Source organism: Symphodus melops (genome assembly GCF_947650265.1).
Source record: "Symphodus melops genome assembly, chromosome: 19".
Taxonomy (NCBI): Eukaryota; Metazoa; Chordata; class Actinopteri; order Labriformes; family Labridae; genus Symphodus; species Symphodus melops.
The window spans coordinates 18,358,399-18,379,205 of record NC_136709.1 but is presented as its reverse complement, the minus strand read 5'-3'; the positions used below and the strand labels follow the sequence as shown (position 1 = coordinate 18,379,205).

The following is a 20,807-nucleotide window of genomic DNA, read 5'->3' as shown; positions in this document are numbered from 1 at the left end:
CAATTTCATAACTGCAATGTCAGAATACATTTACATGATTTAGCTACTTGAATTATTCTTGGCACTTGGTTTTGTTTTCACAGCCTTTGACGTTGATTTTTGACATTGGGTGCAACTCTTTTTCCCGCTCCTGTGTTACATGTGTGTTTATTTTCCAGGTGCAAGTGTATTCAGGTGTTTCTGTGCGCAAGACTCACCACACCAGGAGATAATGGAGTCAGATTCAGTATCTTCTTGTACTGCTCAAAGGTGAAAAACTGTGGAGGGGAGATCGGGATAAACAAAGTTATAAAGTGACGTCTTTGTGCGCACTCACACACGTGTAGCAAGGCAAAGTTTAAAGCAGCAAAGTTAAAAACAATCAGCTGGAATGGAAGACTTGTTGATACTTGTTAAAAGCACATGAACATTAAGTCTTGCTGTAAAAAGAGAGAAGTCTAACACACACTGTTAAAAAGGAGACACATCCACTGATTTGTTTATTTTAACAAAGGGCAAAACGCCAGCAGAGGCGTTTTAATCGGACCTTTAATTTGCTTTAATTCTTCGCTCCAGACGCTTCTCACCATCAGCTCGCTTTGTTCGCTGTGTGAGCGATTACCCCATCTTCTCAGTGTGAGTACTTATTTTTAAACTTCTCCAGCATCTCATTACAGCGCAGCTCTACACCTCCTCCCTCTGTTACCCCATTATGTTATGTACATTATATGTTAGTGTGAAGTGAGGGATGCTAAGCCCTCCTACAAACAAATATAAAAATATGAGGCTGAGAGGAAGGTTGTATGTGCTTGTAAGTCAATATTTGGTCGGCTGACAGAACAAATAGGAGGAGGCAGACCAGGCGGAGGGCGTCATGTGTTTAATCCACATGTGTGTACCATGTTAGAGCAACTGCGGTCAGAGTGTTTTCATATGGCAGCCGAGCAGCTCCTGTTGAAACCAGAGACTGAGCCATGAACAACTCGAGACGCTTTGCCGCTTTGATATGACCCAACGTGCGTCTCTTCTATCTCACCTTGACCGCTCTCTTTGGTGTCTCTGCCACGATGGGAGGCAGGATTCCTTTGTAGAAACCAAAGATTCTGTAAAGACAGAAAAACAAGATGGTACATCGGAAACATCTGGGGATGCTAACAGCTTTGTTTCTGTAGGACTTGTCAAGTTTCAGTTTACATTTTCACAGTTACAGGAAAATATATTGATATATTTTTGATAATAAATACAAAAAAAAAAAAAAAAATCAACAGAATCATAACCCGACACTTCAATTTCATAATTATTATGCTCTGGCAGATATAGGGGGGTATTGCTACATTGACAGGCTGCATTCCGAAGTAAGCATTTTTGTAAACAAACAAGATGGCCGCCTCACATGGGAATATTCTGTGAATAAAAGCCTAAAAATGTAACTGACTGATCAAACATAACCGGATTCGTTAAAATACAAATCTTTCTGGTAGAGTCTGCACTGTGAGAATCAGGACAGAAAAGGCTCGCACTAAATGCTGTTAAGTTCTAAAGAGCTGCATTTTTACATCTCCCATCATGCAACCAATAAAATGTTCTGAAGGTCCTGCTTGTCCAGTAAACACCCGTGTCTCCTACCCTCCACACCCAGTTTAAAGGCTCTCTGTCGTATGTTAGAGGTTTCCAAACACGAGCGGAGATAACCCAAATGACATAATGAGGGTTTCTTTGTCTCAGACATGAAAAAACTTTTCCTTTACCCAGTGTTCATCTCTCCATTTACATGACACTTGCTCCAGAAACCAAATGTCTGACCACAGACAGCAGAACTCAAACCAAGGACTCAAAGTGGAAACAGGAAGTTAATTGCTGCTGTTTGGCAACATAACTACAGAGATACAGTATGTTTTCAAACCACAAACCATGGCAGACAGCCTCTCAAGGGATCTGTAGAGGGAATGATTGAAGAGTTTATTTCAGCGTTTGATAAACTGGATGTTTCTACAGACGGTAGCTGGATAATTTAAGTCAATTTGGTAGTTTTCCTTTCCTCCATCATATGTCCAGCTGTGATTTAAAGCACACTCGTAGGCAGGAAAAATAACAAAATGATACAGTGAGTTATGTATACACGGGTGTTTACCTACATTTAATACAGCCTTTATTTTGCAGGCAATCCATTTCTCGAGGTATATTTACACAGTAACTGGACAGTCTGGTTAGCTTGTTTAAGTCCCTAACGTGTACAGAGAAAACACAGACAGACAAAGTGATTGCGTGTTCCTTAAATGTTCCCAAATGTCTTATTGAGCTTCTGTTTCAAAGGCTTCCTGATCTCTTTTATTTTTAAGGAAACAATTCATCTCAAATAAATCAACAAAATTATCCAAGAATGACAGATTTTACGCCACGTGTCATTTTTAGTAACAACCAACAGCTTGATATTCCCCTCAATCTGTTCAAAACATGTCTTCAAGGGACACATGGGAAATATGGCATGTATGAAAGGAAGTTGTGTTTTCCATAGACTGTATTAAACACGGACAATGCACCGCCTTCAGGGAAGAAGTAACAAAAGGAACACACACTTGTTTAAAAAAAAAGGTCAAATTACATGGATACAGGTGCTGAACTGAAATGTTTTCTATTTTCAGTTTGAACCATATAAAATAATTTAGCAACTAAAAATCGGGACCAAAGGAGTCTTTGGCTGAAAGTCACACCGGATGATTGAAAGTATCAAACTGTCCCAGCTGCAGCAAACGACATCTCTGCTCTCAACCCTAAATGTTGTTTTAAGGGGATAGTCGGGCGAAGTGAAACAGGTACAACAGGTCTAAATCTTTGAACAGTAAACACAACATCATCTATCACTGTCTTTGGATGTAAAGTGTCAAGCAGAGGACGATAAAGAGAAACTCGCTGAAAGGGGAAACAGCAGAGTTGGACATACTTAATTTAAAGCACCAATTCTCCCCCAGTGCTCGTTTACCTGGAAAAGGACAGAAGTGCAATTTATGGTCTGCTCAAGCTGAACTTCATTGAGCATGGTCACATTCTGACTGAATGTCAACAGAAAAGTGGCACAAAAAAAAAGTTCATGTGTCTATAAATGTGCTAATGGCAGTTATAAATAGAGCCTCCCCTTTCACTTGGCAGCCTGCCGGTTACACAGAGACAAAGTATGAAGGAGTGAATATTGATAGTGAAAACAGCTCTGTGGAAAAAGAGGACAATGTGGCGTGACCGACTGTATCCTGTGAACGCCGGCACCAGCCCTGTTGTGACAACACTCTCTACATGTCAACAGAGATGATGTTGGTTGACTTGGTCCAAGTGTAAATATTTTTGCTGCTGGCATAATATAACCTAAGGAGGACAGGACATTCAACTTAGACAGATTCCCTGAGAAGCCCGGCTGTGCATCAAAAACAGCAATGAACCACGGCTAATTATCAAAACACTTGTCATCAGGTGACAGAGCCGACCTGTTTCACCCACAGCTGAAGTAACACGAGCAGTACTGGCTCTGGGCAATCGAGCCATCATCATAATAAAGAATGCTGCAGGAAGGGATTATGGCCGAGGAAGAACCCTCTTTAAATTCATCTCTCCTATTGTTTGTGTAAATAAGTTATTTCAGTGAGACGGAAGAGCCTCCCCTCTGCTCTCTTTGTCCATGCAAATACTGGCCACAGATTTCCCGGGTGTGGTCAGGCTGGGCAGCCGCCAGGTGATGAGGAGGGAGCGAAATTTGTTACAGAACAAATATGGCTTCTAGCGAGTGGCCATCATTTGAATCCTAATTTGACTTTCATTGTAAAGTACACACTAAGTCCCTTTTTGGCTTTCCCATACAAATGACCTCCTAACGCAAGGTGAGGGAAGAAGGGGTCGGATGGATGTGCGTGTGTGAACGATTTGTCCTTCATTTTCATAAACCTTTCCTTTTTTAACAGCCTTCATCCATCTGGAGAGGAGCGTGGCACTGACAGAACTACAACCACACACAGGACTGATTACATGAACCCGCTGAGATTATTAATCAGGCACTAATTCTGACTCTGAGTGAAATGACTGTATGTCGAAGGCCTGCTAAGTTTCACAGCACTGCTACGAGGAAACCTGTGGGAAATATGAGCCACCCCAGAGAACATTTTAACATGTAAACAGCCGGCATGCTTCATCTGCAAATATTTTCACTTTCCCTGTGTCTACTCTAACCTTGACATTACTACTGATAATACTGCAGAATAACCAGAAGAACAGAATTCATACATTTCTTTACTTCATGCATGAAGGAAACTGAATTAAACATTCATCATAACAAACTACTGTTTGTTAGCGCCATGGGATCTATCCTCTCAAACTCAATGTGGACTGTGAATGGGTTCCACACCTGAAATAAGCTCTGTGGTTAACACAAGCTTCAGAGATGTTGGCATTTAGTTAAACGAGATAAACTACGCTAGCTAAGACCCCTACTTGTTAATTTTAAAGTTTTTACGCGAACTTAAAACTGTGGTTGCTAACAAGTGGCTAATTGAGACTACAGTGGTTGTCGGAGATATTAAACGTCATCACGCCGGGAACTCCTCTCATTAATCCACCTTACAGCCTCTAGTCATGTTTTTCAGTGTTCTTGTAAATATCAGGTTAATAAACAACTTACGCTAGCTTAAAACTGCTGATAATAATTTTAAAATTTTGATCGATTTTGAGTCCTCACATAAAGTTGTAAACCATGACACTTTGAAAAGTCATACATTACTTAAATGTGCAAACTGGGTCTTTTATTCATCAATTCATAATTTCAATCAAACAGTCATGCTCTCAAAGAATAGTTTGACATTTTGGAAAACATGTTTGTTTACTTTCTCGTTGACAGTTTTATGAAAGGACAAACATCTGTGTCTGTTAAAATTAAACCAAAGCCAGCATCTGGTTCGCTGAGATAAGCAATAAGAGTGAAAAAAAGGGGCGAAACAACTGTCAACAGGAGATGAAAGAAAACGTCTGAAAAACCCTCTGGAGCTCACTAATCAACGTGTTACATCTTGCTAAAAAAAACAGAGGTGAATAGACTACATGTCCATCCAGACAAAGCGTGAATAACATGTTTCTTAAAATCAAAAAGTCAAAAAACTTGCTTTAAGATTTGCTTCATACAAACCATGCCTGATTCACTGCCTTTAACATGTGTAATCTGGTGGACATGTTTATCTGCACTTCCTTGAATTTAGATATTTTTATCCCGGGTGGTCCCAGCTGGATCCCCACCCCCCTACTAAACATGCTCTACTTCCAGGCATCATTCTCCAATCTACTGCACAAACACCATCGTGCTTTTATAATATTCTTATGGCAGTGCTCTGGGTCTCCAACTAACCTATAGATACCACAGTGGTAAGAAATAGAGACTTTTTGTTTCCCTCCAGACGGAAACACTTAACACATGCTCACACGTCTGCACACTCAGGCACAAAAAGGAGAGTGGCATGTAGGGAAATACACCAACCGAGTGTTGGTGAGCAGAATTCGCACTTTCACACACTTTACCGGGCTGCTACATGATTTCATACCAGGCTTAATGCCAAATATATGCCATGAATTTATATATATATATATAGCACATCATTCATTTAAAATATTTTAATAAAATGTGTTTTATTCAGAATATATAATAGCCTTTTTACTATGTTTTTTGAGTTTTTTTATCAAATACATCCACAATGCAACAAGTACTCAAAATGAATCTAGATGTAATGGGTAAAGTTTTCAGGGATGGTTTATGTGTCTAGACCTTAAAGATGGTGTCATAAAGTACATGAGCACATTTCCATGTTTTTCTTTAATTTAATCACAGAGCTCAGGCTGAGAGCTCAGGTTTCCTCCATCATCGCCTCAGAAAGAAAATGAGTCCTGGTGTTGGCTCTGCCCTGCCATCAGCTGACAGGAGATGTTTATTTTTAATAATAACTCTAAAACAATGGAGCCCAAGACTATTTGTACAAGTTCTAACTAAGTGGTTTGACCTGGAGGTAACCTGGGATGTGCTACCAGGGAATAATTACAGCCGCAGCTAACATATACTGTCAGTTATACTTGGTCAATGAGGAAGTGGATCTTCTGTCTGGGGCACTCCAACACATACAACGGCGTTATCTGGAAAGCTCTTAATTAAACAACTCTCAGGTGTAAATGCTGTGTAATTTGGCAAACTTTTTATTGTGTCAAAGACTTCTTTGGAAGTGCATGCAGACCTCCTCCCTAAGGACACACCCACAAAGCATGCAGGCACAAAGGTATTACATTTCACTCTGTTAGACTGTGTGTGTGTGTGTGTGTGCGTGTGTGTGTGTGTGTGTGTGTGTGTGTGTGGGGTGAAGAGGGCACAGCTACTGTAGCAGGATCGCTGTGTCTGCTGAGCTACAACCAGCACACCACAACCAACCGTCACTAGCAGGCCTCTCGACGTGTGCTCGCTCACACCTCGCAGCAGATCAACTTTATATCCGCTGTAAAGCTGTCGACTCGCCGTAAACAGAGCGAGTGGTAACCACTTTCTCCGACACCTGCACTGTCTCACAGTCCTGTCACTGGCAGGCAGAGGAGGAAGGGAGAGTGGTGCTGTGACTTTCTACTGTTAGTTTGAAAGTTCTTACTTTTAATCCCGCCCAAAAAACAAACATGTCTAATCCAAAATGAGGTACAATGATGAGAAGGCTTGCTGCTACATACTCATGAAGGCTGCTGACATACACATCTGTAGCTTAAAAGGCTTTTGAACCTTCAACATATTCTGATTAATTTTTTTGCCAACCTCATTGTAAGCATTAAAATTAAGACCACAATTAATGATATCTTTTTTACCAAAGAGATAGAGGTTATATATTGTTTAATTAAAACAACTTTGCCAACTATTAATTAAAAATAGAATAATTAATAGTTGACCTGTCATTGTCAGAGCACAACAAACTATTTAAACAAGTATTTATCAAAGTTGTTCTTGTTAAAATGCTGTATGTTTTTATTTGTGTGAATGAATAGGGTTAAGGTTCATCGAACGATATTTCAGCATTTTTGATTAATTTATTGCATAAATGTAATGCCCACTTCATACTCTGCTTGCTTGGAAGAAAAGGTATGGCAAACTCATGATCAGTTATTTTGGCCTTTAGTTTAGCCCACTGCTTTAGAAAACCTACCCCTCATTGCGGAAGACGGTCCGAAAACAATCACCCAGGCTCTTGTAGCTTGTTGGGTCACTGGTGCCTCTCTGGATCTGGAACCTGCAAGGACAAAGTTTATATAAGAAATAACACACAACAGCTTGATTTATTTTGCATTGATATTGGTTAATGTAGTTTTTTGTTCTCCTCATTGTCTTTAACACCTGTGTGTAAAATACACTTCCAACAAACCTGAGCTCATCATAAATGAGCTCATTTCCCTCCCCTCTCTTTCATCCTGTTTTTTCCTCCTCTTCTTATGATGAGAGGCTCCCACAACCAGGTCCCCCCCGTGCAGGGGAGAACTCAAACATTTATTTAACCCAACCGATCCAATTAGCCACCCAACTTCCTGGGACAGGGCCTTTTGGAGCAAGCTTTCTGACTGCTTACATGCTAGTAAGCCAATTGTAACAGCTCTTGAGTTACGTGTAAATTTTTAATATGATGGAGCAAAAGTCAAAGAACTTTTTGTTGTATAGCAAACATGCTGGTACCTCCCTAATAAAGGCCAGCGGGCTTCGTGTAAATCTTTTACACGATATAGGTTGAAATATAAAAAGGTGCCTATAGAACTAAAGAGTTTCAGGTTCTGAAAAGATAAGAACATCTCTCATAATATACTGACAAACAGCGTTGACATAAATCCTGTGTTCAATGACGGTACATATTATTAAACTAAAAACAATGATTGAAAGTATAATTCATATTTGGTTGATGAATACTTGAGATTTTTTTTTCTGCCTATAAAAAAAACAAGTGATTTTCGATGCAGCAAAAGAGGCAGAAGGAAAGAGAGTATGAGAAAACGAGACAAGAGAAAGATTCCCTCCTCATATGGCTTCAACTGCCAGGTCACAAGGTCAGCAGTAAGTCGTCCATGCGGGTGCCTGATGGGGCCATAAAAGGCCCCCGGGTTCCAGTAGAGGGGGGGGTTTAGTGGGGTGAGCGGCCTTTCATATCGCTAACAGATTAACATCTTAGCAGGGTGTCCCTCAAATCCTATTTGGTGGATTCCCAAGTAGCTTGTAACCCGTACCTGAAAACCAGTTAAAACAGTGTAATAAATAGATGTCTGACACCATATTAAAGAGAAGAAGAAACAGAATGACTTCAGGCATAAGGGGATAGTGGAATATGGGGTACGGAAAGGGGCCAAAGACCTGGAAGATTTAAGACTACTGGGGCTTGTAAACATATTCAAATCTGGCTTAATTAAAAGCATATGATACTGAGGTCAAGGATGGAAGGGACCCTCTCCCGACATCTCCTTTGGCTAGCCTGCCTCAATGTGAACATGCCCTGAGAATGTGGTTGGCAGGACCGTGGTCCGGTTCCAACCTTCTGACTCTACTTGTGACCCCGGGGTCACCTCATTTCCTTATGGCCCTCTCCTACCCTGCCATTAAAAGACAGGGACCAAACAGCAAGGCCCAGGGAGTGGGAGATAATAGGGAGGACGTGAAGAAGTTGTGGCAGCAGGGGAACTGTCAGGCCTCTGGCTAGGAAGCAGCTAACATTTCTCTTCATAGCGATCAACAGGGGAAAATGGGACTCAGAGCCATTCAAGTTTAATGTCCTTTTTTAGACAGTTTATACAGACAAAAAGATCTAGTTTCTGCAGTTTTCGCAGACCTCAATGACTAGATACTGGTGGAAGAGCAAAAGGTAGTCTCCTTGGCTCTAGCAGACTCATGGCCTTGGAAATCAGCCATGTGGATCGTAAACTCTGCTGACAGAAGAGCCAAGGAAAACCCTTGGGCTTCTTAAAAACCTACCGCTCAGAGCATCTTCCTCAATCATTGGCAAGAGCAAGTGAAGATTCAGTCTACTCTGAGGTGATGAGATCTGCGAGTTCATCAAGAGTACCCCCTTCTTCCCTTCCTTTCCGTTTTCTCTACTAGTGTTTGAGCTTTACTGGCCCAGAGGCGGCACAGGTGAGGGTGAAGGCGAGGGCAAGTCGGTGCTTTTGTGAACCAGACTAGCACTCTGGGGTAAATAATTCTGAGGACCAAGTCCACCTGACCTCAAGAGCCAATAAAAGTACAAATTCTAGGCGTTCACAAAGGAGTCAAAAAGGTAAATGAGGGCCGTGTGGCAGGCAAGAGCCCCATTCTTTGTATTTTTATAGACACAAATGCAGTGTTTGAGGGCCCTGCAAGGCCGTGTTCGCTCGCAGACCCCTGTGGTAATGGGCTCATACTGTGGACCAACAAGACGGGCTGTCACCTCTTAGAGGACAAGATGTTAAGGTGAAGCTCATTAATGATGGTGTTAAAAAATACCTGTGGAAGGGGGTAACGTTTTTTTGTGGTTGATCAAAAGGCGGAGGCTAGTTGGGTTTTCTTTTGAAAGAGGCAGGCCATGCTTTCAGGAGATCTCTTAAAAATATGCTCTATTAAATGAAGAGCATTTCCTCAAGGGAACATAGAACCATTTTGATGACTTGCTTATTTTAAGATTTAAGGTCTAATTAGGCTGAGGTGAAATCTTATTTAAAGCCATTTAGACAGATTGACATACAACCCAATATAGAGATGTAATGGCCTAATCTACAACGGGTAGTTATCTTATGCTATCTATTAAATAGCGATATATCAGACAGGGCAAGTTTCTCCAAGTATGAACACTATGATTTATGTGTGTTGCTGTGTATTTGGACTGGTTGCTACACTGAGAGTCTTGATCTATTCATGCCTCTCCTCCAGGAATGCTTAGACAAAAAAAAAGCAGACAAAATATATGATTTAAGAAGAAGCAGAACTGAATCACCAAGGGGGGAAAAGGATGAAAGAACCGCAATTTCTCATGTAAGATGTGAAGCGCAGAAGACAATCCAGAGGGCAACATTAAGGGGAAATCTTCTTTTACAGCCTGACGATTAATTTTAATGAGCAGGATCATAAAGATGGTAGAAGGCCATTGCATTGGTACATGACTTTAAGAGCACTTTTCCGACCTATTGGTCCAACATGGCTAATGTGGCCAATGGTGACTTAAGCCATTCTGTCGTTCTTCAGAGTAGAGCAGTATGACCAAAAATGAAAGGTTCCCCTTTGGATCCAGTGGCTTTAGTTTTGAAAAGTCACTGACTAAAAGTTTGTTTCATGAATGAACAGTAACAAAGAGTAGAACATTTGAAATCTTTCATAGTAGCATTGAACATGCTTCTTGTTGTGTTTAATAGGGTACAACCCAATATTTGTGTTGATTTCTTGCTCCTATTTTGTTTATTGTCATTAACTTTGAAGAAAAAAAACAACTCCTTCAATCCAATAGAGTAACTATCTAAAAAGTCCCTCATCCTGCTAAAAGAAAAAAACAAACAAGGAATACAAAGTTTTGATCGGATGAATCTACGACAACACTTCAAGGAAAAAGCATTTTAACGTAGCAGGAGGAGGCCAATAAAGACAGACCTTTGGAGAGAGGAATAGGAAAGTAAAATCCAAGGAAGAAGATGCGAGATGGGAGCAAAGGGGAAGTGATAAACCTTTGGCGCTATGACACCGCAGGGTGCCAAGGCTTGATCTGTATCCAGGCCAGGTTGGGTTCCACGAGCACCACAAACCCAACTAAACAGAGTCGAGGTTAGGAAGCACGTTTTGATGTGGTTAAAGATTAAAACGCATCTCTGGTGGTTAAAAGGGCTATGACATCCGTCGGCCACTATAGACTTCTCTTTCAAACGCCGATAAAACTAACTCCTCTGATTCCCTATGGTGATGTTGGGACTAGTCCAGATGTCTGATCATATACTTTGACCTCTGTGACCCAAGATCAGACTGTGTTTGCGTGAAAGAGCAGGAAAAGAGCTGCATAAAACAGCAAGAGGACAGGGTAGGCAGGCCCAGGGAAAAGAGCGAGCGAGACTCAAACGTTTAGAGCATTACAGACTTCTGGTTGACTGACAGATCACCTCATATGTTGGGGTGGACTGAAGTAATTTAGAAAGCCACTAATGCTGAAGTGGAGAAGATAGGTGGAAAAAGTCTTGTCGACATTTCCAGTAAGCGGTTGCGTAACTGAAAGGATTTCTTGGGTGTTTAAACTGGGGTCTCTTAACCTCTGCCAAACACTGTTAAGGGAAATTATGGTGCTAATGTTTGAGCATTAATTTTAATTACAGTATACATATAAAACTGTATAATAGATATAAAGTAACATAAAAACTTACTGGCCTGCAGGTACTTCATATAGGACGTTTGTCTGACATGAATGAATAGGACTGATTCACAATTTCAAAACAGTAGAAAGACCCAATCCAAAGCTGGAAAGAAGCCGCGATAAAAGGACAGCATGCCGTGTAAGAGAGGTCAGGACTACCTGGTGATAGACTCGTCCCCGTCCACGACAGTTATAGTTACTTTGATGTGAGGGGATGCTGCTGGATTTTGGAGACTCCCCTGACAGCAGGAAACATAACAAAGTGAAGTCCAGACTTGAGACAACTGCCAGAGAGAAACCCGAGATTAAGTATTACGACACTACACCATCTTTTCTTTGCCCAGTTTTGAGAGACCAAGACTTACAACTCCATTTTAGAAGCCAAAAAAACCCCCACTGCTGCTGGAAACAAATTAGGTTTTACAGATGCTTTAAAATGGGCAATTTCAGCTCTCGTCTGTATTCTTAATTCTGTAAAAAACATGAGTAACTTCATGTGTTTTGGTGTTAGCCTTATAAAGACATTATATCTTTTAGTTCTAAATAAAACAGAGTGTTTGGCAGAGTGTGGAAAAGCCGTTGCACAACCATTCATGGCTCAAGAGGGATCTGAGTCAACAGCCTTGCACACACTTGCACAAAAACCCTAAAAAAGACTTAATTCACAGTTTCTCCTGCCAGCACCCCTTGTGTTTTTTGAGTGGGAAGGGGTAGTGACATTTCTTCACACAACTGTTGTGATCTCTGTGCATCCAATCAACTGAAACTGCAGACTGTCTCTTCCGTCACTCAGGGGTTAACACGTGTAATCTAAACATGTGCGTGTCATATTGAGGATTGGCAAGGTTGTCAGTCGATCACAGTTGCTTCCGCATTCCTGGAAAATAGCAGAAGCCAGTCAGCCAATGTACTTTATGAAGATAAGAATGTGGTTACAATGATGGCTTAATTGTGTGCCTTCTGTTCATGTTCATACAACACATTTTGGCGAGTAATGGCGCTAGCAACACCCACGAGGACAACAGCTTAACTTGTGAAACTATGCACTAATAAGTGCTTTTGAGAGGCTGAACTCAACTGCACAGATTGGCACGGGGACCATGCAGAGCACTTAACTGTCTGTTTGACCTTCAGTCTCTGCACAGATTACCACATCTTCATCAACAAAGGGTAGGTCAAGTAGAAAATCAATTTTAAAACTGCCAAGGATTTGCTAAAGCACGTTTACTCTTCAACTTAAACGTCCAAGCTAAATTGGGTGAAGACATTACAACTCAACTCACTTTCAACAACAAGTACTTCCTTGTTCGAGGTTGTAAAGTGTTGATGGAGGTAGGATAATGGATATGCAGAAATGCATGTGTGTTTTTGAAAGTCAAAAGAAAGAGTAAGATTGGGCAGCAGGGGGGCGGCACTGTGGTTGCAGCACAGTCAGGGTCTAGTGAAATCAAAGCACACAATGTCTCCACTCTGTAATTAGTGGACTGGAATGTGAACCCCTTCACTGATAATGATTACAGGTGCTCCAGTATGACATACACACTGACATGCACATCTGCGCTTTATGGCTTTCTCTATCTATAGGTGAACTCTCGAATGTATTAATCCATTGGCCACTGCTGGTTATATCACAGTCATTCAGGTGTGGATACGACTGGCTACATTCTAATCAATGGGTTATCTTTCCAAAGAGTGCTTTCCAATTATTTTGCAGGAATACGAACTGAAAAACGCTACATGGTATATGCAATACATACAGCTAGGATCAACAGGATGCCCACACTGAAGAGATCTTGGATCTATAGCCAACATTTGGGTTCTTCAGTAATAACCAAGGGTTGACTTGGGAGTTTGTGACTGATGACTAGAATCTTGATTTGAAGAGGAGGCCGAGCTGTTTGTTTTCACACCCCATGTACAGAGGCTCAAACTGGCAGTCCAGATCCAACCATGGGCTCTTTTCCTGCAGGTAATTCCCCACTTTCTCCCCCTGACTTCCTGCTCTATCCACGTCCCCCTATCCCCCTTTTCTCAAATAAAGTCACAAAAGAACCAAACTAAATCCAAGTCTTTTGTTTTTTAAATGGACGGTTATTTTCTATCTTGCACATGTTGCACAAGGAGTTCCAGGAGGTGCTGTGCTACGCTCACATGCTCCCTTCTTTACCCACGGAGCTCACTCTTAATCAAGCATCAGCACTGGAAGCGACGCACACATGGAGCTTGGTGCAGCCTGCATGCAGCATGTGTTTGGATTTACACTGGGAGTAAAGTCTTGCCCTGCAGTCTCACAGCGCCGGGGGGGATTAGGAGCCGGCTTGACGACCGCTGACCTGCCTGCTCCTTTACAAGCAAAGATCAGCTATCAGGCTGCTGCTGCTTTGTGCCCTGCTGTTTGAGGGTTGTGTCAGGGATTCCTCCAGAAGTGCACCGAGGTTCACCAAGCAGTTGGGGGCAAACGGAGGTGGAGGTGGAAGGAGGGCGGAGGGAGGAGAGGGGGTGAAGCCTTTGGGCCATCCTCGGCCTCGGCCTCGGCCTCTCATGTTTTGCCCTCACAGACTGGACGTCATCTGTCAAGGAACTCATCAAAGATCACTTTCAAGCCCCCTCAGTGGGACCACAAGCACCAGGTTTTTCTAATCAGCTTTTACTCCGTGGTTTGCAAGGATTCTGTCAGCCATGTCATACAATCAATTTAAAGAATTGCATCATTGGATACAAAGCTTCAAGAACACATGAACAATGAGAATTAGCTGAAAATATTACATAATCACTCAACAAACTACAAATAAAAAAAAAAAGAAGAAAAAAAAAGATCCAAATTAAAGTAGCTGCCATTGCAATTACCATTGCTATTGCCGTTACATTATATTCTGGTACATTTCTACTAAAGAAGAGGCCGGGTCAACATTGTGGCGGTTGCCTCCAGGTATGTTCATCAATGTGTGAATTTGATCAGTGTGTGAATGTCAGTGACAAGAGCTTAAAGCAGCATTGTAGTATTATTGTAGTAAAGTATTATTGATTCATTTGAGAAATGTCCTCTGAAGTTAAGCTGTCAAAGTCTTTATTTTGTTCATTTGTCAGTTCAACAAGTTATGTTTGTCTTTCCAAACATAACATGGGTGGCTGCTCCAACCCCCTCGTTACTGTTTCTGTTTTCCTACATTTCCCCCACTGAGGGATCAATGACGTTTATCCTTATCCTTAATATTCATATTTGATGTTTCCAGTCATGAGGATGAAATTGAATGAGTAGGTTTTGATTAATTACATTGAGTTTGATTTAGCCAAAGGTAAATTGACTCCACGTGGACCAAAGGTGACACTTATTGCAGCAATCTTCACTGATTGGCCAGAGACAACAGGTGTCATGGTATAAATAGCTCAAGAACTTTGTTTTGTCACTCTGCTGAAAGATGTGAGCAGAGGTTTTACATGCTGCTATTACCATTGGTAATATACCCAATGAATTGTGTATGGGTTTTTTTTTCTTTTGTGGTCAGCCTACAGTAATTAGGCAGTGAATTCATAATCCTCAAATACAACATTATCTGAGAGAGATAAAACAGTGAAATGCAAAGGAAAAGAGGAGGGCCAAGAATGGGAAAGAAAGTCAGTCAGGAAGAGGAGGAGCGGCACCGTCAAGAGTTATTACACACCAAAAAAAAAAAACTCATAAAGTCCAACGCATCCAATCACTTGCACACCATGAAAACTTCAGGAAGTTCACGATGACAGGAGGACTTGATGGGGGAGGACGCAAACATGAGGAAGGCGGGGCTTTCATTTTTTTAGCGGAAGTGAAAGGGGGTGATGGGAAGCTGCTTTCAGATACATGTGCGTAAGGGTGGAGCTCCTTGAAACAGGATCTCGACATGAAGGGAAACACAGGCTCAGTGCGACTCTCTAATGAGAGGGAGAACCTGATCAGAGTCAGATGGGCTGCCCCGAGCACACAGCCCCCTGCAGAAAGTGCCGCCCGACACCCTTTGTTACCTCCAAGTGAGCTGAGACCAGCCCATGAACCATGTAACTAGGTGGTTTCCAGGTTAATGAAAAGCTGTAACTCCGGTCCCACTGTCTCTCTCTGCTGAAACTGACGAGTGCCCTCCCTCCAAACGCTGCGTCGCACCCTCCGTCTTCACCCTCACATTCCTGCGCATACCGATGGAGGGGGTCAGGGGGAGCGTTGACTTTCTGTGAAGCATGCTACATTCACAGTTTAGTATTATAATTACAATGCACACTTTTTTTTCTGATTTTGTTATTGGATTATTTATAAAAGAAATATCATCGTTGAAGATCAGTTCATAACAAACTAATCAGGGCTCAACTCTCCTCTGTTTATTGCTCTCTGCCAGTCGTGTTTCCAACAAGGTTTTCTTTGTCAGATCATGTCCGGCCATATTTATTCAGACACAAAAAAAAATCACTGGAGAAGTAGATATTTAAATTCCCTGAGGCCATTCACTCTACAGCTAATACTTTTAAGTATAAAGAGCCGAAACGAATGACAATTTTGTTTTTGAAATAGAGAGATAATGTCTGAAATATTGAAAAATGTAAATTTTTGTAAGCAAATTGCCAAGACTTGAATGTCCCTCACTGAAAGACAAAGAGAGAAGGGAATGCAGGAAAAAAAAAGATATTTTTATCTTCTAATTAAAATAGTTTAAACAGTTAGGAAATAATTAAGTCGTTCACTACTTCTTGATTTATCACTGCAGTCTAATTAAAAGGCCATTTTCCTGTATTGGGAGTCCTAAAAAGACGGTAACCCTTTGAACACCACATGCAATGCATTCATGTGCTAATTTGAAACTGGCCACTAACAAATGTATGCACATTCAAGTCTTTTATAACGATAAAAGTGGTAGTTAGTCGACGTGAGGGAAGGTTTGCTCTGCAGGACTCCCTCAGATGTAAGATAGATGGACTTGTTAGCAAAGGGGAGTAACAAGGGTCACGGCTCGACTGGTCAGCGAGCGACACAACGGGGAGTGAAAGTGTAACAACAAAGGAAAAAAAGAAACACCGTGAATCACCTGACAAGACTTTCACGTCTCATTTCTATTAAGAAGTACTTTGCTGCCATTAACTTTTTTTTTTCACAGATTTCTGACATAAAGATTTTTATCATGATGGACTTACGTTCTCTGCCTCTCAGCAGTCGAGATGTTGTGCTATCAATCTCACAGGAATTCCTGTCACACATTTTCTCAACTGCTGGGAAGCACCTTTTCATTCATCATCATGCCGAAGCAGTCGTGTTGAAGGATGAATCACTTTGTTTCACAAATTCCTTCTTTTTTTTTAAATTACAGCAGCTAGACTTTGCTTCAGGAGAACTGTTTCTCCACCAACTTTTTCAGCTGGTCTAAACAAATCTGCAACACAGCACCCCGAGAAAGATAAACCCTCATTTGGAAAGTGGGTAAACATCAGCTCCCAGGCAGGTACACATTTAGTCACATTTACCTTGCCAGGAAAAAAAAAAAAAGGCAAACAGGGGAGAAACAAAGAGAAAAAAAAATCCCTTTGATTTTGAGTTGGTGGAAAAAAGTAAATTTACTCCAGTTGCTGTTCAATTTGAACCAGTGGACATTAAAGCTGGAGCCAGTGGCTAATAAGAGCCATACCTGACAGAGAGAGAGAGAGAGAGAGAGAGAGAGGGAGAAAGAGAGAGAGAGAGAGAGAGAGAGAGAGAGAGAGAGAGAGAGAGAGAGAGAGAAGCCCGGTGGAGGTGTGTCTGTGTCTGACTCTTGGCTCCAAGGTTCCTGCTAATAGATTTCAGCCTCCTCGGTGTCCCAATTAGCTGGTCTGTATGCAAGCTTTATGAATTCATGTGTAAAGTGTGAGAAGTAGTTTTCTTGCTTATTTATGCAGTCATTGTGTTTTTTCAGGGTGTATTTCTGTCATTGAAAAAAAAACAAAAACAAAAAAAACAGCTTACCTGTCGTTACAAGAAGACAGTCTAAAATCTCCATATCAAAGAGAACTGGCATTTCGTTATGGAGGAGAACATACAGAAAAGACCAAAAAGAATCCATTTACTCAAACCATTTCTCAGGGAAACAGAGCACACATCAACATCAACACATGGCGACACAAACAGAGACTAAAAACAGATAAACCTGTCCACTTTTAGAGCACATTTTAGCACTCTTTAAGGAAGAGCATTACAAAGAAAACAGTGGGTGCACTTTTAACCCTGACCCTGTGTGAGGACGGACAGGCAGGGCTCAAGACAAACTCCTAATAAACTCCTTTAAGCTTCTACACGTGGGCATAAATCACACTTTGTGCCTTCAAAGTATCGAATATCGACTAATACCACACTGCTCACCCCCGGGCTTTTATCCCCTGCGTTTGCCTCCCTGTGTTCTGACGGTGGCACTGCCTTCAAAGTGCAAACATCTCGTTCTTTTAAAAAGGCACACCGAGCAATTTATTCACCAAGAAACTGCTGCCGTAAATGACAGAAAAGGCAGCACGATTTACTGACAGGTAAGGGGTAAGGGGCAGGGGGGGGGGGGGTGAAAATGAAGCCAGAGGTCTTGGCTGGGCCTGTGAAGGACTATAAAGCTTTAGTAGTAGCCCACGACCTGTTTATGGCCGGCTGGGACACTGTGGTGTGAGGTTCCTGATCACTCTGCCGCTCCGGACGGCTGCCACTCTTGCATAACGCACAAACAGGAGATAGTGTCAGAAAATAAGCCATTAAATAACCCACGCTTTAAGAAAAATCCAATTTAAAGGAACCCCTTTGTTTATTAAATTAGGTTAAAAATCCTTTGCAGACATTTAAACCATCTGCTCTTATTAATTTGTGGGGATTAAATAATGCATTTCATATTCCACAATATGGCTCAGGCTCCTGGCAGAGGATTCAAAGCAGATGCGGAGTAAATATGACCTTACTGTCAGACAGCCTTTATACCCTTCAGCTGAAGTTAGACGAGTGTGAGATTCAACGAGCAGCTTACCTCGTCTTCACCACATCGAGAGGATGCATCAAACAGATCTCCACCAGACCTGAAAGGCACAAACAGTTCAGATTAGCGACTCCAGGAACCACCGACGTTAAGGTGAAACTCCTTTAGGTGAATAATAATACATTTGTTTTTTTAAATACCCAAAGACGCTTTGACAAAAAAACAAACGACAATCAATAAACAAAACATAAACTATAAATGGAAGGGGAAAGGATGAGACTTAGTAATTGATTGAAATAGCTAATAGGAATTTTCCAATGAATTTAGATCAAAACTATAACAAGATGGTAGCATGACTTTAACCTAAAAAACACATTTCACTGCCTAACATACACCAACTCAATAAGTCTTGGACTTTTGAAACAATTTTTATTAGAACATGTGTCTGAATACAAGATCCAATTCAATTCAGTTTATTTAGGAGTTAATAAAACACTAAAAAAAACGAAGGTAAAAATGGCAGAAGTTGTCAAAACGCAAATGTTCATCTGGAGTCCACTGGCCCTGATGTTAAAGAGGCTTTATCCAATCAGACTTATTTCCTAAATTCCTGTCAAATTGTTGTCATTTTGGAGGGCTGAAGCCACCGAGCATGCAAAGCCAGGTCTTTGGCCAGCAGCTGGAGAATCAATGCAGCCGCGTGATCAGCGAGGGACTCTGAGGTTTCACACACACGCTAACTATGTGCATCTGTGTTTAAAAAGCCACCGCTTTGGCACGGAGGCCCTCTGACTCAATCAGGTCCTTTTTTGTTTTTTTTTCTTCTTTCTTTTTTTGAACTCACAATTCTCACTGCATCCCTTTACTGCTGCTCCGAGGGCTTCCCCTGCAGATTCCACTGTTTGTGTACACAGCTGTTGTGCAATATGGACTTCTCTAATGTGCACAATTAAACATATTGTCTATAAAAGAATGTGTCTTCTGGGGTTTTTCCAGGGAAGTAATCATCAAATGAAATACCACAGAAAAAAAGTCTACAGTTGCATCTGAACGTTGGAGAAATAAGAACCAGTGAGGCGAGCTGCTGGTGGACAAGAGTCGAACTGAACCCAACGTGTCGCAGATCTGTTCATCCGACTGTGGCTGTAAAGAAACTGCATCGCTGAGGTAAACAGGCATGCAATGAAGCCTCCTTTTTTTGTGGCCCAACTGATAAGAGGGCTGGCACTGACAATGAGGAGCAGCACATCTTTCAGCAGGTAATCAGATTACACGATAAAACCAAACCTGCCTGCTCGATCAGCCTGTGCAAACACTAGGAGGCTGCGTGAGCGAACAAGCTCCAACATGTGACGTCGGAGGGGGGAGAGAGAGAGAAGTCTGGGAAATGAAAAACTCCTTTTACTATTGGTCTCAAACGCAACACACATGAACACAGTTGAAATGAAGTGCAACTCCTGCTTTGTTAGGAACAGAAATGAAAACTGTTCTCCAAGCTATAAAACAACAATAGATCCCTGTGCAGACTTACACTGTGTTTTCATTGTCACCAAGATAATCTCCCCAGTTTGAACAATCTAAGAGGACGGTCCAGCTTGAGCAACATTTAGAAAACATCCAGTTATTTGTCCAACAGTAAGTCTTTAATGGCAGCACAATGGCGAGCAAACAGCACTCTGCACCGAAGCAGTACGAGACATAAAGGACGTAAATATGATCAGTTCAACTCAATATGTTCCATATTTGAAGTAACAGCAGCAGTTTGACAGACATCCAAGATGTTTGCTTTTATATGTAAGGTGAGAGTTTTTCAAATTTGCAGACTGGGAAAGATTTCAGTTTTCAAAAGTACAAGGAAAAAGTGAGCAGATGTCTGAAGCCATGTCAAAAAAAAAAAAGTTTTCAACATATTTCCTCCTGCTTTGATTTATATCTTAAACAAACTTAAAGAAAACAGACAAGGGTTTTTTTTTTCATGACACTGACTGATGAAAACTTGGTTGACGGTTATCTCCAACTAACCAAGTCAAGTGTTTGTGCTCTTAAGTGGAACTCTTAAATCCGACTGCAGCCCTTCACAGTGGAGTGTGATTCTACAGCAGCTCTGTGTATTGGTGTCCCACTGTGCTCATACATGATACACTACCACCGTCTCCCCACTTTACGACTCTGTTACTACCTCCGATGGTGACTCAGGAAGAACGGCTTCGGCCCGCCATCCCACCTCTGAGCGTTACACGCGGCAGAGAAAGTCCCTCCTTCAACCTGGCAACATGTAAGCGCCAATCCAAGTCATCAATCGAAGGTTAGCTTTGCTTCATACATTATCAATTTAAAGGAATAATCAATAATAATGGAAAAGCATATAAGGTCGCTGCAAGTTGAGAATACATGTGACCAGTGGCCGCAGCAGCTGTGCACATCTGGATACGTCACTTAAGATGATTCACACTGGATTTTGGGCCTCATCGTAAACCTCAGATTACAGGAACTCTAAAGTATA

General features: G+C 41.5%; 1 protein-coding gene across 3 annotated transcripts in view; it reads right to left on the bottom strand.

The window, feature by feature from the left end:
- The window catches only part of slc25a21 (solute carrier family 25 member 21), an 84,365-nt gene that overhangs the window by 8,924 nt on the left and 54,634 nt on the right, over positions 1–20,807 (bottom strand). For all 3 annotated transcript variants that reach the window (XM_079369206.1, XM_079369207.1, XM_079369208.1), the window contains 4 exons: positions 18,356–18,404; positions 7,176–7,259; positions 1,016–1,082; positions 198–257 (listed from right to left, as the gene is read on the bottom strand). In XM_079369206.1, the coding sequence (XP_079225332.1) occupies positions 198–257; positions 1,016–1,082; positions 7,176–7,259; positions 18,356–18,404 (260 nt within the window). The remainder of the gene's footprint in view (positions 1–197; positions 258–1,015; positions 1,083–7,175; positions 7,260–18,355; positions 18,405–20,807) is intronic.